Consider the following 17142-nt stretch of genomic DNA (forward strand, 5'->3'; position numbering starts at 1 on the left):
AGCTCACTCTCCTGCCTGCTGTCTTTGTGCTTTTTCTGTAGTACCATGCTGCTGCTATTAGAGGGATGGTGGTGTTCTTTCAGGAACACTGTAGAGAAAAGGGTATAAAAATAGTGGCCTGATAAGAAAAATCCACAGGAGGTTGAGGAAGCAAGTCAGGTATCTTTATTCTTTATCAGAGGAGGTGTCGAGTGCAGAGGAACACTGGAGTACTTGAGGAGGAGACCTTGCTGTGTGACCCAGAGGTACCAGGAGCTGTAATGGCTCACACATTGTCCTCTAGAACTTTCCCTGCCTCCTCCTCCCAGGGTTATTGGGAACATGTCTGCCAAGGCCATTGCAAAAAAGGGATGGCACATCTGGGCTAGGCACAAGGGCCAAAAATGAAGGGGAAAGGGGGTGGGGAGGAAAAAGTTCCGAGCTGGAAACATTTTCTCATAAAATGCTGTGAAGCCACCTGGGACTGTAGTAGAAGGGAGTGCAGGAGAAATAAAGAAGCTGGAGTCCCAGGTCTTTTTAGGAGAAAAATAGTAAAGGGAAGCAGTTAATAGATTTGAGGATGATATAGCCAGAAATTACAGCCAGGCAGAAGATAGCTCTTGCTGGAAAGAGAAACGATCCTTTTCTGAAGACCATATGTACAGTGGTTAAGACAGACTATTCAGGATAATTATGGGAGAGAAAGGACAAAGAAAATTCAGAGGATTCAGAGGCTGTGACAGATGATCCTAAGAGAACTTCTAAGTTAAAAAACAGAAGTGAGAATTGAGGCAAGAGAAAGGGATAGATAAATAAGCAAGCTTAACCAGGTATAGTTCCAAGGGATCCATGGAAGACCAGCTTAGTTTTTATAAATACCATATAATGAATAATGGAATGTAGAACTGTGATATGTAGCGTAGGGATTCAGAAAGCAAATAAGAAACCTGAAGTCCAGCTGGAATGGTGCGTGGAAGTATGCTTTGGAAAGCCTAAGGTGATATATAAGTTGCAGATATTGTTGTTACTCAAGCTATATTCTATTTGTGGGATACATTATTACCAGTCTGGTGGTAGCACTTCTAAAGTGTTCTCCAAGTCAGTTCTTTTTTGTTCATTCTTTCTTTAAAATATGAAGTAAAACCATGGTTTTTGTTTTGTTTCAGATAATATTTTATAAAAATGGTGTCAACCAAGGTGTGGCTTACAAAGATATTTTTGAGGGAGTTTACTTTCCAGCCATCTCACTGTACAAGAGCTGCACGGTACGTATCCTATGTCCATTCTGTGAACAGAACTCGAGGGAAGTAGGTGAATGGGTTGTGGTGGAAAAGCCATTGACTGGGTTCTAGAAAGAAATCTGAATAGCCGAGGAGTGACACAGGAATGTGTGGCTGCTATTACTGTTTGGTTCAAAAATCCTTGGGGCTGCAGGAAGTATTTCCTTGGACAGATAACAGTGATGCCGTCAGCGTTTCACCACTGTTTTCCTTTGAATGCAGTAAGTGGTGAGCGTGACTGTTCCGTGTGAAGGGTGTAAAATATACACACGCATAAGTCAGCTTGGGGTGACATGTCATGATAACCTACCAGTTATTGTTTGTAACTATTGCTTGTATTGTATTGTTTTGTTTTTTGTTTTAACTATGATTCAGCGTGGAGGAGGAGACTATCATTAGGGTCTGTTTGTTTAAAAAAAAAAAAAAAAAGATTGAATAGTTAATGCATGGAGATTTTTGTGTACTTTCAGTCTGTTAGTAGCCACCATTAAAGAAGGTAAAATAAGGATATCTTTAGGTTGTGAACAGAAATCAACACAGGTCTATTTTATTTACCCAACTCCTGATGGACATTAGGATGTTGGCCACTTTTAGCGATATATATCTCATTTGTTCCATTTATACCTTGAGTACCGTAGCTACATTTAAAATGAAAGTTTTCCCATGTCGAATTGACTTTTTCAGTACTTACTTCTTTCTTTTTTTCCATGTCTGCTTGAACTGAATTTACCCCAGGTTTCCATCAACTTTGGACCATGTTTCAAGTATCCTCCAAAGGATCTCACTTACCACCCTGTGAGTAGCATTCGATATGTCTGCATCCTCAGTATCTTCATTTCTTGCTGTGGTTATTCTAGTCACCCTGTTTCCCTTTCTCGTTCCTCCTGCAGATGAGTGACATGGGCTGGGGCGCTGTCGTAGAACACACTCTGGCTGATGTCTTGTATCATGTGGAAACAGAAGTGGATGGGAGGCGCAGTCCCCCATGGGAACCCTGACCAGGTCTCTCTCTTTTCAGATATGGACATTCTGGGGAATAATACTGGGATTTTTATTTTTTAACGGTCTCAAATGTTCTCCCAAAGATGCTACAGAACACAGACTCTCCTTTTAGCAAGTTAAGAGGTTGGGTAGGACTGCAGGAAACTCCCCAGCCTTCACCACTCTCCCCGCCACTTTCAGTGATTGCTCTTATTTTGTGTGCCATAAGCCAACACCTGCTGACCCTGGATCCCATAAGCTCCCTGTGGAACTGGTGCTGTACCATATAACCGGCCAGCTGGGACTTATCTCACTGTATTTTCTAAGGAGTGAATAATCTTGTCCAAATAGCTAACTTATTTGAAGACACTTCCTTCTGTGGGCATTGGGTCCACCCCACCTGATCTCCAAGGAAGTGGTGGGCCTGTATCTGAGAAAAGCTGAAATCTGTGACCATGCATTCTAAACCAATCTAAAAGCTGTTTCCTTTTGATGTGCATTTGGTTTTGTTATTGAAATAGTTTTGAAATATGCTTTTGAACTTGTGAAAGGAACTTGCTCACAGCTTTAAAAAATTAGAAACTCTTCCCAAATAAAACTTGTTTTCAAGTTTGTATGGCACTTTGCTTCCCTTCACATTGGGTTCCTTCTTGGTGACAGCGTCAGAAACGGGGGCTGGATGAGGAAGGACAGCCAGCATTGGAAGGGGGACACATTGGAAGGAGTGACTTGTGTCTCGGCCACTCTCCTGTTGCTCCCGTCCTCGCCAACCAGATCAGCCACCCCCCTTGTCCTGTGAAAACCGGAATCTCAAGGAGGTGAACGGCGGTTTAAAAGGGCTGACAATCTACTTCCAACTCTTCTCTTTGAACATGGGTATTGATGTGTGCAGGTTATTTTCCTGCCCTGCTTATCTTCCTTTGTAACAGCTGGTGGTTAAAGGGCAGTTTTCAGAATAGTAACAATTGGAATGTAAGAATGCCCCTTCCCTGCGCATCCCTTTATTGCTTCCCTACCTCCCTTCTTAAACGCATCAGTCTTACAACAAATGCAGCCCTCCCAGCATTGCCCCAAAGACTCTCCTGCATGTTACTTTCTACCTAGGTTAACAGGTGGAGCGGTTCACCAAGAGGCAGGGGATATGTTGCCACAGAGTCACCATATCTTGTGCCTGTGGCTCTTCTGAATATCTTATTGTCATTTTCCTATTTAAGAAATTGCCCAAATTTCAAGTGAATTTTAGTAACTTATTAGGTAGCATTTACTTATTAGTAGCATTAACTAATATGTTTGTATCCTAATGAATCTCCCACGCTCTTCATTTTTGCCATGCCATATATCTTAACAGGAAACCTAACAGAGTCAGTTTGACTGTAGGCCCCTGTAGTGGATTGAATAATGTCCCGCAAAACTCATTGAAGCTTGAATTGTGTTCCCAAATTTTATGCATTAGAAACTTAGCCCCCACTGTGACTGTTAAGAGGGTGGGAAATCCTATCCTGGTAATTGAAAGGTGGAGCCTTAAAGAATTGATTGGATTGTAGGACCATGCAGTAGTGAATGGATTAAAAATGGTGGTCAGAGGTGTGGTTCTGAGGGCTTTAAAAGAAGAGGAGAGTCTGTCTTTCTCTCTCTCTGCTCTCTCTGCTTCCACCATCTTGCAGTGTGAGACCCTGGGTCACTATTGCCTCCACCAGATGGACTTTGGACTTCCCAGCCTCAGAAACTGTAAGCAGTAAATATCGTTTTTCTTTATAAATCACCCAGTTTCAGGTATTTTCTTATAGCAACACAAATGGTCTAATACAGCCCATCACCCCTAGACACATTAATTTGTGGGCTGGTCTTAAAAGGGCAAACCTGGTTATAAAGCTTTTAGATCATCAGAGTTTGAGGGACTCCAAGAAAATGAGGTGGTATAACCCAGAGGAAGCTGGAGGTAAACTCTTTGTCACATAAGTGACCACATATAAGTTGTGCGCCCACTCCATCTAAACTATAAAATGAGGTTTTTGTATACTTGGCTCTCGTAAGTCAGAGGTGACAGAAATAATAATTTTCTTGTTAATACTGGATATTCGAGAGAGTGTGTGTGTTTTTGTTTTAATAAGGTTCATTTGAGGAACTCAGAGAATACCTACTCTTCAGATAGTCCTATAAAAAATAGTTTCTGTAATCAGATCATCTGTGACAACTTGTTTAAATCCAATGTAAAATTAAGTGGGAAAAGCTCTCCCCAGATACCACAAAGACACAGTTACATAGTTTGAAGGAGGCAAATTATAATCCAGTTCAAAACCATGGTGTTTGTTGAAAGCCCCCCCTTTTTTTTTTTTACTGTCAGCCTGTTCTCTTGAAACTAGAGTATATTTTGTATTAACATATCTTTAAAAAAGTAACCATTTTCTCTTATCTAGTAATGGTAGAAATAGTTCTCTACAACTATCTACCCTTACTCTGAGGTTCCTAGATAAACAATAATTTCACCCATGCCAAAAAAAGACTAAGAAGCAGTCAGAATAAATTATAATAAATACGTCTATCAGTTGTAACGTTGTAATACCTCAATAAATACCAATGTTCCCACTGTTGCTATTTTGTTTAATAAATAAGCTAGAACTCTTATTTCCAAATGGTGTAAATCATCAATGCTATTAAAACTAGAACAGAAGAGTTTTAGGTGGTAATTGTTGATTTTTTTTTTCATTCTACTTAACACATTTTAGCAAAGTAATCCCATTCCAATTTATATTTTTAAATTACAAGTACTCTGAATCCTGGAAAAGGGAATTTGCTATCACCATGTTATCCCTTCAGCCAGTTCTCCCAAAATAGTAAAATTTTAACCTGTTCAAGTAGAGAAGTTGGCAGCCCCGAGCCAAGTTGGCAGCTGTGGGATTCTCTTACTACTGACTGACATCATAAGTAATATAAATGTTGTTAACTTTACCTTAGTAATATTGTTCTCTCATATTTGGTACTTTTAATTAGCTAAGTAAAAATCCTCAGTTATAATCTTTATCTTCAGGGCCTGTTAATCAGCTATCAGTTGTAGAGTTCTTTAAGAACTGATTCAGGTTTGTGCTTATCATAGAAATTAAATTTTTATGAAAAGTTCCGGCAACAGATACTAAATAATTGAGTGATATAAATCTCCAGTAGTTTCTTTTCTTATATGGAGCTCGGGGATTTAGTTTAACTAATTATAATCTTTGTCCACGACTCCTCTAGTATGAAGTCATAATCCACTAGAATAGATTTTTTTTAAGAGTAGAATTTTAAAAGAGGTACAGACTGAAGTTTTTATGTTAGTTATGGTTCTTTGTTCTTACTGATGCTTATGGAAAAAGTAGGGAAACCAGTCTAATAATTAGATTTGTATTTTTCCACAGAGAAAACTTGGAATATATTTCTGGAAGGTACCTACTGTGGGAATGCTTTGGTGTATCTCTGTAGCTGCTAGATGGAGGAGCAGGGGGCTGCTGGAGCCCCGCTTTGTGAGACCCTGATTTGTCTACACTCAACTGCCTGCAGGGAATGGAGTTTCGAGCCCATAAACCAAGAGTTCCCGATTCCTGGATTTAGTATCCTCTGCACCCATATCAGTCGCTAGCAGTTTTAAGATGTTTTTAGGTAGACATGTAGGGGCCCAGAAAAAAAGTTTTACAAGTATTTTAGGAGTTTTAACCTTCATTTCACAGGATGAATGAAGTTAGAAGGCTCTGTCTCTATATCTAAGAGCCTCATCCCTATTTTCTTGATACTAAAACTCTTACCAATCTGAATCCTAGTATCATACTCTAAACACCACCACCCCATCCCACTGTTGCCAGACAAAGATCTTAAACAGACTTGCAGGCTTCCAGCAGGGATTTTCCTGATGATGCAAGCCAGTCAGCCGGGCACAGTGGGGAACAGCCGGCTGGTCTCTAACACCTGGCTTCAGAGGCAGGGCTGGTCTCTAGGCGCTTGCGCAGGTGATTGGCAAAATCCACCTGGGTCTGTGATAGGACCTGGTTGATGATAGTCTTTGGTAGCCACCCCTAGAGTAGAAAATAGAATTTGGCCATCTGGTGGGTGATGTTCCATTCTAGACACTTGTGCACCCTATTACAAGCGTGGGTTGCCTGGGGCTTGGTCTTCCAGCTGTGTTTATAGGTACAGTCCTGGAGTTGACCAAGGTCAAGGGCCGGAGGAGTGCAGTGCTGCCCAGATTTCAGTCCTGTCCCCCAGCTGTGTGACCCTGAGCAAGTTGCTTTATCTTTCTCAGACTGAAGATCTCTGGGCCTTTTTCTTTCTAAAATGGTAATGTTAGAGTTGAAATTTGATATGAGAGGCAAGAGGGAGTCATTGCAGGCTTCTGAGATGGTCGACGAGCACTACATTACTCAAGTCCCTTCTCTGTCCAGCAGCCTGTGATTCTAGCAAAATGGAAGATTCTCTGTTCCATGGGGGAGGAGGAAGAGCCTGTTTTTTTCACTACTGCCCACCTCCTGAGCCACCTCCCATGCCCCTCACCTTTAGGTCTATACTGAGCAGCCAAGTGAGTTTGGTCTTCGACGGGCTTCCAGCCAGGGGATGAAGTACCATGCAGGTGGGACCGTGCTCAGCTCTGGCAAGTGAGAAGAAGTCAAGTCAGAGGACAGTCCAGAGCTCTCTCTCACGCTGACTGTTTACACCGGCCGCATTTCTGGAGTACCTTGTCTTTTTTCTAAATCTCATCAGGGAAGTACCTACCTTTGCCAAGGGTAATATTTAACAGTTGGCATGGTTACCAGCTCAGCAGAACAAATGCCAGTTGTAGCTGGAATATAACCTGGAGGCCTCTTGTTGTGCCCATTAGCTGGAAGTCAGGGAAAAGATCCAGGGTGGTGGCTAGGGCCCTTAGGAAACTCAGGTATCCGTGGTGTTCTAAGTAGTGTGGATTATTTCAGTATTTTAGTTGCCAGTACAGCTGTACCTGAACCTACCGGCTGAGCCTCAGTCCTGCCCATTGCTTCAGAAAATTATGGTTCTTAAACCTGGGATGGTTGTGACTGTTGAAGTAGTACTTTCTCCCAACTTTGTGTTGTGTTTTGTTTTGTTTCACTTATTGTGCTTTTTTAAAAAAATTTTTTAATTTACTTTTTCATTGTACATGTTTATGGGATGTAATTTGTTGTTTCAATACATGCATGTTCTCCCCAACTTTGGAAAATGAGAATCTTTTTTTGTAAAAGGAAGCTGAGGGTGTGGACCAAGGATTGGTTTCTTGGAGTGGGGGACTGAGACCATCACACGCTTGGGCGTGTGCCTGCAGGCAAATGTTAGGACAGGGGAGTTGTAAGCCTGCTGCCAGTATTACCTGATGACACCTTTCTGCTCAGGCATCTCTGCAAAGTGTGTGGCCATGCCAGCCAGCACACAAGTGGAGCCTCGGCGCCTGGAGCAGCGCACACTCACAAAGTCACGTGGCCCCACGAGGTTTCCTGCCGATTCTGCAGCCAACTCATGGGTGATGACTGTATCTTTTCCAATCTTCTTCAGGACCTGCCAGGCCACAAGGAAACCAGAATCCCTACTCAGCCAGTGCTGAGGTTAAGCACCACCCACAGCTTGAGGTCCCTTCTTTGGCCCGCCTTTCAAACTGGTCACTCTCGGGTCCCTCCACCCACACCTGGACTGTCCTTACCTTGATCTCCTTGACACTGGGGTTCCACTCTCCCATTGCCTCCATGTGCTCCACAAGCTCCTCATAGAGCCTGCCCATGGGCTGGTCCACCACCACCTCCAGCTGGAACACCTTGCCCACGTCTGGGACCACTTTACTCAGCACTCTGTCCCCATTGGCCTGTCAGGGGAAAAAGGGGCCCCAGGAAGAATGTCAGAGAACAGTATTCCTAGCCTAGGTCTCCTGGACAATAACAGGGAAGGTAGAGAGGGGCCTGAAAAAGGGTCTTGAAGCTAAGCATGAGGAAACTTGGACCTGTGTCTCAGGGAGAGCAGGAAATCTTTGCTGCCACAAGCCTCGTGCACCTGCCTCCCTTTCCTTGGTGGTGAACGGTGGTGGTGTGGGGAGGTCCAGCTAAACAGACACTTAACTTTAGTAGCTCAAAGACCCTGAGAGAGAAACCTGGGACTGGGAAAAGTGTGGTCTACAACCAGCTAATTAACTCCATTACTCTGAGACCTTGGGGAAGGAGAGGTTTTCCTGCACTCTGGGTGATGAGCAGCATGTAAGCTTTTGCTGAAGGTAAAGCCACCAAAGCTGCTGATAATAGAGCTGGTTGCCTTCAACATGAGCCCTGTTACTGGCTCCCAGTGAGGGTACATATCTGGAACAGAGGACTCCAGAAGGCCTCAGGCCACCTTTGTATTCTAGTCCAGCCCTGTTGCAGGGTGAGCCCACATCACCCCCACAAGCTTGGCCACAAGGAGGGCTGGACGTCACAATGCACTTTGGCGCTGTGGGAGTTCTGACCTAGGGTGATGAGTCCTCTAATGCACAGGGAGTCCCCACTGCAGGGTCTCTGCTGAATGGGTGTACAGTGTATTTGCAGGGTAGCTAAGGATACAGGAATAGTGTTTCTCAAACAGGAGTCTCCAAGATGTCTCTTAGGACTACTTGCTGCTCAGTAACTACTGCATGAGGCAGGAATTCTAAGAGCAGTGACCCCAGCTGGCCTTGAAGATGGCAGTGGAACAATGAGGAGGAACTGTGGGTTTTCCACTCCCACCCTTACCTGCTGGGTCTCCTGCTTCCAGCCCTTCTGGTTACTGAGGATGCCCAGGGCCTTCTGCATGGCCTCCTCTCCCTGCCGGATGTAGGCCAACTCCTGGTCGCTGTACAGAATTTCTTCCAGCCCAGAACCTGGTTACACAGCCAAGGAGAGGGAGCTTCCAGACCCTACCTTCTCACCAGCTTTCATCCCTTTAACCTCTGGATCTGCTCTTTCCTCCGAAGAGCCAAGACCAAAGCCATAGGGTTCAGCCTGCAGGTCAAGTTAGACACAGCAGCTACAGGTGACCGGGGATCTGCCTTGAGGAACTCTAGGGTGGGAACATTCTCCCCAAGTTGTGTAAGAAAGGACAGGAGGGGAACCAGAACTACATGTGGGACATTTGCACCCTGAAGCCTGCCACTGGCAGAAACCCAGAAGCCTCAGCACTTACCAAGCAGAGAGCTCCGACGCCGAACCTGGTTAATCCATGCACTAGGAGTTGGGTCCCCCAGTGCCCGCCGGTTCAGCTCCCGGCCAATGGCCAGCACAGCTTGGTGCCTCAGCCCTGCAGGGAAGAAGGGAAGGAAACCGCTGCCTAGGAGCTGGAGAGTCCTTTAGAGATGGACTATTCCAACTCCTTACTTTGTCACAGATGAGGAAACTGGGTTGGAGAGGGATGTGACTTGCTCAGGAACACACAGACTTCCAGTAGGTACTTGAACTAGAGCCAGGTCCCTAACTCCCAGTTCAGTGCTTGTTACACTACACTAGGCTGCCTCCAGGGCCCAGAAATCTGCCTTCCATCTGGTGCGTTCGGACCTGGCTCTGCCTGGAGACGGGGGCTACACCAGAGCCTGCTGGAGTTTCCCCCTTTCTGGGAGAGAAGCTTTGTTCAAACAACCAGAAAAATCCTGCTGCAGAAGGACAGAAGAAAGCTGTTCCCTGAAGTCTGCACATGCCAGCAGCGAGGGTCCTCGGCGTGAGTAAGCTGCTCGGTGTGCCGCTGGGTTCTGAGCCAGCTAAGTCGTGTGGAGGCAGCCCCGCTGCCGGCTGCCGGTCTTCCAAGCATGGCCTCTGTACATATGGTAGCTAACTCAACCCAGGGTCATTGGAAAGGACTCATCTAGTTGGTTTGTGTACCCTTCAGTGGTGGCAGGGGACTGACTCTAATGACCTTGGGTCCTAATTAGCTCTACAGAAGAGGCCTATTGTTCATGCCTCTTCTTGGCTGTCACAGTGATAACTCTACCCACCCTGCCCTTCTGTCCTCCTCCCATGCCTTTCTCCGCCGGGGCCTGAGGCCAGCCAGAACTGACCACTTCTGCCTCTACCGCTGTGCTCAAGACTTTGCTAGTACTCGCCATGAGCCTTGTTCAGCCCTGAAGGAAGGCAGAGTCAGGAACGGTTCTAGACTGGAGCCCTGGAGTAAGACCAGACATGACAGAATCTGGAAGGGACACGGGCATCTTAGCGTCCAGCCTGGTTCTTCAGGTGGGAAAAAGGAGGTCCAGAAGGGAAGGGACAGGCTTACCCAGTGAGAAGCACACCTGGAACCAGAACCTGAGCGGCCTACCCCAGTACTTTCTGCTAAACCATATCGCCTGAGAGCTCCTGGTCAACCCCTATGTCATCAGCCCTGGGGAACTCACCCTTCACGTTGCGCATGTGTCTGTAGGAGCTCCCAGCACACAGCTTGAATGTTGCTAGAAGCATTGTTTCGGGGCCGGGGTGGCAGTGGCGGTGGTGGTGGCAGTGGCGGCAGTGGCAGCAGCTCTCAAGTGTGGCTGCTGCTTCCTTCCTGAGCCCCTCAAGGTCTGCCTCTGGGTCCTGCAGCTGCAGCCTGGACCCTCTGTTCTGTCTTAAATGCATCCAGCTGAAGGTTGTGCTTCATCAGCAGGAGATAAAAAAGCCATCACTCACTGCAAAGGAAGGGTCAAGGATGGAGCGATTGCCACACTGCTGCTTTGACCACTTGTGGGGAGCGTGGGGGAGGTGTGGAAAGGGGGGTGTTGGGGCTGGACTTGGTGGATACAGCAGCAGCGGAGATGGAGGCAGTTTAGAAGAAGGCACGTAGTGGTTCTTAAAAGTATAAAATGCAGATTTGTAGCCCTCATCCTCAGACACTGCAGATTTAATGGGTCTAGAATTGAGGCTCAGAAACCTCCATTTAAGAAACATTTCCCACGTGACTGCCATGCAGCTATTCTGTGGACTACACACTACACTTTGAGAAACACTGTTCCAGGGAATGGGCCAGGCTCTCTGCCGAGACAGTCTAGCGAGTCAAAGCTGGCGGAGGCTGTCTGGCCCCCGTTCTTACAGGTGAGGGGCCCGAAGTGCAGAGAGAGGAGATGACTTGTGTAAGGTCAAACAGCTGGTCGGTGGCAGAGCTGGCACACAGCGCAAGTCCTTGGGACACTTCGTGTGTTCCCCTCTTCATTTATATAAGCAGCCTTTACCAAAACCGCAGTCTGAGTGAATTCGCCCCTGCGGGCTTTGCGCCGGAGCTGAGCTGGGGGCGAGTAACCCTAGGCCTGGGCCACACCCCGCGCCCTGCCGCACACTTGTCCCCAGCAACTTTGGCTGCAAGCTGTGCCATGAGGCTCAGCATGTGCAGAGAGGTTGAAAAGACGGGCTTTGGGGTGCTCACCCCGGTCTGTGCATTTTGGAGGCCCCGTGGTGCGAAGCACGGACTCATGAGGCCGCAGAGTTGCCAGTGCAGTGCCCGCACTGTTGCCCAGGCACAGTGAGGCAGATCCCCTGCGAGCCTGCAGCTGGCCTCTGATGAAAATTCCCTTTAGGAGTGGCCTTGAGGCTGCTTTAAAGCCAGAGCCACCTGGCAAGAACATTGAGAGTAGACAGCAGCACACTAGATCTGCCCCTGGCCCAGGCCCTGCCTCCTGGGTGAGAGTGCTGTGTCCTGTCACCACTGCCCAGAGACAGAGGGAAAGCCTAGAAATGGGCAGAGCAGCAGGGCCGCATGTGCTTACACCATCTCCCTCACTCCAGACAGGGTGGAAGGGACAGGAGATGCTCAACCAGGCCTGGTGTTTGGAGCCCATACAGAGCGGGGACGAGCCCCACACCCCATCTCAACCCTGGTGAAGCGGTGGGAGGAGTCCTGGCCATTCTTTAGGTCCCCGCAGCCCCTCCCCTGTGAAGCCTCCCTTGAGCACCCCAACCTTCTGCAGTGGCTTGTTCCTGTGACTCTGCCTGGACGGGCAGATGTCAGGTTCTGATGGAGTGGCTTGTGTGCGCGTGCTCATCTCTGTGGGACTGTTCCCTCCCAGGCAGGCATCAGGCCCACTCCGCTCAGAGCCCGCCCAGCATCGGCTCCAGCGGGACACAGGGTGCACTTTCGTTCCTTCTCTACTGAGTGACCACCTGGGAAACAGCAAGGGGTGCAGGTGCACATTTTGACTCAGGAAACCTGCCTGTGGGCATTGCTTCCTGCCCTCGAAGAGTCCTTCCGGAGAGGCCTTGGTGCCTCTGTTGGACTCCAGCCTGTGCCCAGGCCCTTCCTGAGGGAAGGTGCAGAGGGTAGAAGCAGCAGGGCAGGCTGGAGTGCCACTACCCCCGGCCTCTCCTGTCCACTGCAGCACTCGGCACACGTGCACCCTCATGCACATGTATGCCTGAGCGTGCCTGCCCTCAGGCAAGGTGGCAGGGAGGGGGTTACTACGGGACAGGCCAGGGTGATGATGATAGCATTCAAGGTCCTGCTGTTGCCATCCTGTGGAGAATTATGGTTCTTCTGAGAGGGGAGGAGGTGGAGCGGGGAAACTGGGGACTGAGGCACACGGCTGCTGCTGATGTCAGAGGCTGCCACTGACTCATGGAGGGTGCTGGGTGACCTCCCCCAGGGCCAAGGCTCTCTTCCGCATCCCTCCCAGGCTGAATGGCTGGTTAACTCTTGCTGCCCCTCTGAGCAGGAAGCGGGGAGACAGAGAGGTCCGGGAGTTTCCTCTGGTTCTAGAAGTCATCAGTATCCGGCTCTGCTTTTTGATGAGGGAAGATCCTCCAAGGAAGGAGACCAGATGGACACAGCAGGTCAGGAGGGAGAATAAGAGAGCTCAGGCAACGTGCAGTGCTGGAGGGGAGGGCCAGGGCAGGGCAGGGAGGGAGGGAGGCAGGGCTCCAGAGCAGAAAAGGGGCTCCACTCAACCCCTCACTCAGCCGTCCTTCCCTGACTGTCCACTGTGAGCTCTACACTATGACCATGTGAGTTGAACCATATGACCAGCATGGACAGCTGTAGAGCAGATGAGGTGTTCTGGAAGTACTGAGGGTGGGAGTGTTAGGGAAGGCTTCTGGGAGAGTGACACTGGAATTGATGAAGTTAGCCGGGTTGAAGGGGACCTTGAGCTTGTCTGGGCTCCGGCTCAGGAGAGGTACAGCAGCACCTTTCTCTTGGCTTTCTGACCTGGTAGTGTTGGGGGCTACAAGCCCAAGTGGGGAAAGCACAGGTCTTGTGTTCAAACAGACCTTCCATCCTGTCCCACCACTCAGCCTTACGACTGTCAGCAGCTCACTTCTGTGTGAAGTGAGCTTTGCCCCTTACCTGTAAATAGGAGTATGTTTTTCTTTGTTTTTCTAATCTTCTCAGGGTTGTTATTGTTCTTGTATTTTAGCTGGCTAGCCAGTAAGGGGATCCAAACCTTTGACCCCGTTGCCTTGGTGTTATCAGCACCATGCTCTAATCAAGTGAGCTAACCAGCCAGCCCCCTCTCAGGGTTGTTATAAGGTTTAAATGAGGTAACAATACATCAAGAGCCCACAGATAAAGTCCAGACCTCTTCCCATGATCTCGAGCCCTCCAAATGCTCACTTCGGATTTCTTCCCCAGCAGAACTCTGCACCCTGAGGTGCCTGTGGCCATCACCCGTGTGTACCTACTTCTCTACCTACAAGCACCCGTGAAGCAGTTTCTTGCCCTCATTAACCAGGGGACCCTTGGAGGGGTGATGTGCAAGATGGGGATGGGCACTGCCTGGAGGGCAGTTAGAACAGGCAGAAGTGTATCTTTACTGCCAGCAACCCTGACAAGTGCCCCTCCCCTCACCCCCAACCCTGTGTTTCCATGGGGTACTTTTTCAGACATTTTTACACCAATTATCTCCAGACTCTTCATACCTGTGGCCTACAGTGAAGTCTGCCTCGACAATAGGGGAACATCTCCATATTCAATGTAAGGATCTCTACTAATTACCCAACTCCTGGTTGCTCAGTGTGTCCAGCTCTCCTCACCTTTTGGTGCCCTACTGGTCTCTGAAGCATCATGGTTTGCCAGGCATCATTCTAGATGCTGGGGATACAAGAGTGAACAAGACAGACAAAAATCCCATCCTTAAGGGTTTACATCCTAGTGGGGGAGGGGAGCAGGCAGTACACAGTAAAATTTATGTCAGATAGTAATACTTGCCAGGGTGAAGGATAAAGCTGGAAAGGAAATAGGTGGGGGTAAAGGTAGGGGTGCTGTTTTAAAGAGGTAGTCGAGGGGACTAGATGGTTGCTCACTTGGTTACAGTGCAGTGTTATAACGCCAAGGTTGAAGGTTCAGATTCCCGTACCTGCCAGCCACCAAAAAAATAAAGGAGTCAAGGAAGGTGAAATTTGAGCAGAAATCTCAAGATAGTGAGGGAAGGATTCATGCAGATATCTGCGAAAAAAGTGTGTTCTAAGCACAGAAAAAAACAAATTCATCCCCATCCAGAAGAGGTGATTTTCAGGGGTTGAGATGAAATATATGAGAATGAACATGTACTTTTTTCTTCACTATTTGCAATAAGCATATAGAATTTTACTACAAACAGAGGTAGTGTTTTTCACGTTTCTAACAGCTATCCACAGTAACAAATATATATATATATTTTTTTTTATTTTATTTATTTTATTTATTTATTTATTTTTCGTGACAGGCCCTCAGCCAGTGAGTGCACTGGTCATTCCTATATAGGATCCGAACCCGCGGCGGGAGCGTCGCGGCGCTCCCAGCACAGCACTCTACCGAGTGCGCCACGGGCTCGGCCCACAAATATATTTTATATTACTAGTATCTGCATACACGCATATAAGTTCCACACATGTCCTAAGTTTATTACATATGAGGCACTCTGTTTTCTATTCTATCACAACTAAATAAATTCTGGTTATAATCCACTAAATTCATTTCAAGATCTAGTAGGTTGCAACCGGGGTTTAAATGAGGTTAGTCATGCTCAGCCTCACTGGCAAAAACCTTCCCTCTCCTGGATTTAACAGTCATGATAACAGGTTGCATGTCATCTTAAGAACTCAGAAGCATTGGTAGAGCATGTGTGCATGTGAGCTTGTATGTGTCACAGGAGATATTCCTGCTCAGCTCACATTCACTCCAGGGTGACGACTTGGACTACTCTCCTGCTACTCGTTCCTTATGAGTGGCATTGGTTTTAGTTTTCCTCAAACTTAAAGCTGGAGGGTTGGTCCAGTATTAAAGCATCAGCCTGCAGCATCTACAACCAGAGCTCCTTCATACGTCACTGTGAATGCTGCCTCCTACATGGGAAAGGGAGTGGGCTGGAGCTCACCTTGTAGCAGCCTTTTGAAAGGTGAGAAAAAATGTCTCACAGACACACACACACACACACACACACACACACACGAAGGTACTTCAAAAAGTTCATGGAAAAGTAGAATTAAAAAATACGAATCTTTCCATGAACTTTTTGAAGTACCCTTGTATAGGTGTGTGTGTGTGTGTGTGTATTTATACACATAATCATATACATATTTCTTTTTGGGGTGGATAGTGGGGAGCTGTTCCATTAACTGCTTCTACATATATACAAATACTATATATATGGTATTTTCCTTCCAGGTACTATTCCTGGGGTCTTTCTTCTCGGCCCCTTTCGATTTTAGAGACAACGGGGACTATTTCTTGAGCTGTGCAGCGCTGCCATGAATCTCATGTACTGATCCAAGACTAGAGGGTGTGAACTGCCCACGGCAGTGGCGTTAGTCCTCTTCTGCCCGGTGTGCCTGCTCTGCCCGCTGGCCTGCACCCTCTGCTGTCTGCACTGCTCCATTTTTGCATGAGGACAATGAGACTACTTTCCAGCCTTCTTCACCTGTGTAATACCGCAGGATTCGCCCTGCAGTGGCTTCCCTTAGAAGCCTCCACAGTGAGCAAATGATGGTATTTGGTTCTAAGTATCCAGGGCCCATTGGGCATTTATCAGAGCTGGGGAGGGGAGCAGATAATGTGGTTTAAACTTAGCTGAGAGCATGCAATCTCAGAAGGTCAAGGGCCAAAGGAGGGGGGAAAAGAACAGTTGGAAGAGTAAGAGGTACCCTGCTTTGCTCTATTTCAGAATGAAGATGGCCAGAAAAGGGGCTTTGGTACATCTTATTTTTCTGTCTTGAAAGTAGCCTCATGGGAACCCCAACTGGAAGAAACTATTAAAGATAAGACAAAAGTATGAATTGGGATTGATCCTACACTCTAATAATAGTAGAAGAGAGTATCAGCATTGATCTAGGAAAAAAGCACCATTAGATCTCAGTATCTGTAAAGACCAGGCTGGGCAAAGCAGGGGGCAGCCATTGTGCTGAGCAGCCTGGGGAGGAAGCAGATGGTCTAGATAGTTTCAGCCTTCGGGCCTGATTCTTGGCTGCTGCCTGTATGATAAAAGTCTAAAGCAACACATTATGCATAATAATTGAAACCTTACTATGGCTTGGAAAGACAACAGATTTAAGTGTTCTTAACATATTATGGCAGTTAAGTCCCTTTTCCTCTCTTTCAACATGAGTGCAAATCATAACTTTTGTTATTACATTTGGAATTCTGTTTGATGGATGTCGGAAAGACACTGTAGTGAATCCACATCTCTTGAAGGAGGTGTTGCATTTTCTGGAACAGTGGGGCTCAAAAAACATACATTTTGTCATCTTGCTGACCCTTAAAGGGTGTCTTATGTAGTCAGATAGTGAGACATGTTTTTCAGAAGTTGGTTATGTGTTTCTTCCCCTTTGTGTGGGCGGTTAATAACATATTGTGTCTATTAAACAGATTATAGGCAATACACTAGATAGATCATGAAGTACAACTGTTTCTTCATAAATTATCTACTGTACAGTCAACCCAATGATGAATAATAGTTCAGAAGTCAAATAGTTTACAGGCACTTGGGGCAGTTTTAAAAACACTGAGCTCA

General features: G+C 47.0%; 2 protein-coding genes across 4 annotated transcripts in view; one reads left to right on the forward strand and one right to left on the reverse strand.

Moving 5' to 3' along the window:
• Nucleotides 1-5171, forward strand: part of ASH2L (ASH2 like, histone lysine methyltransferase complex subunit) — a 31647-nt gene extending 26476 nt beyond the window's left edge. For 2 of the 3 annotated variants that reach the window (XM_063076569.1, XM_063076571.1), the window contains 3 exons: nucleotides 1146-1244; nucleotides 1995-2054; nucleotides 2150-2825. In XM_063076569.1, the coding sequence (XP_062932639.1) occupies nucleotides 1146-1244; nucleotides 1995-2054; nucleotides 2150-2257 (267 nt within the window). In that variant the 3' untranslated portion in view covers nucleotides 2258-2825. Of the gene's footprint in view, nucleotides 1-1145; nucleotides 1245-1994; nucleotides 2055-2149; nucleotides 2826-2900 lie in introns of those variants that run through there. The other variant, XM_063076570.1, reaches the window with a different exon arrangement.
• Nucleotides 5172-6163: 992 nt separating this feature from the next.
• STAR (steroidogenic acute regulatory protein) lies at nucleotides 6164-10654 on the reverse strand. Its single transcript, XM_063076572.1, has 7 exons — nucleotides 10591-10654; nucleotides 9393-9506; nucleotides 8963-9090; nucleotides 7912-8070; nucleotides 7585-7769; nucleotides 6759-6852; nucleotides 6164-6283 (listed from the first exon to the last, which is right to left on the reverse strand). Exons 1-7 carry the CDS (start codon nucleotides 10652-10654, stop codon nucleotides 6170-6172), a joined length of 858 nt encoding a protein of 285 aa, XP_062932642.1. The 3' UTR covers nucleotides 6164-6169.
• Between the last annotated feature and the right edge of the window lie 6488 nt (nucleotides 10655-17142).

Source organism: Cynocephalus volans, chromosome 13, assembly GCF_027409185.1.
Source record: "Cynocephalus volans isolate mCynVol1 chromosome 13, mCynVol1.pri, whole genome shotgun sequence".
NCBI lineage: Eukaryota > Metazoa > Chordata > Mammalia > Dermoptera > Cynocephalidae > Cynocephalus > Cynocephalus volans.

Excerpts from the sequence above, each read along its gene's own strand:
- STAR (XM_063076572.1), bottom strand. The coding sequence starts at position 10,654 with ATGCTTCTAGCAACATTCAAGCTGTGTGCTGGGAGCTCCTACAGACAC. Across the intron at positions 8,071-8,962 it reads GGAAGCAGGAGACCCAGCAG|GCCAATGGGGACAGAGTGCT; the intron begins GTAAGGGTGGGA and ends TTCCCCTGACAG. Across the intron at positions 6,284-6,758 it reads TGCTCAGTATAGACCTAAAG|GGGTGGCTACCAAAGACTAT; the intron begins GTGAGGGGCATG and ends TTTCTACTCTAG.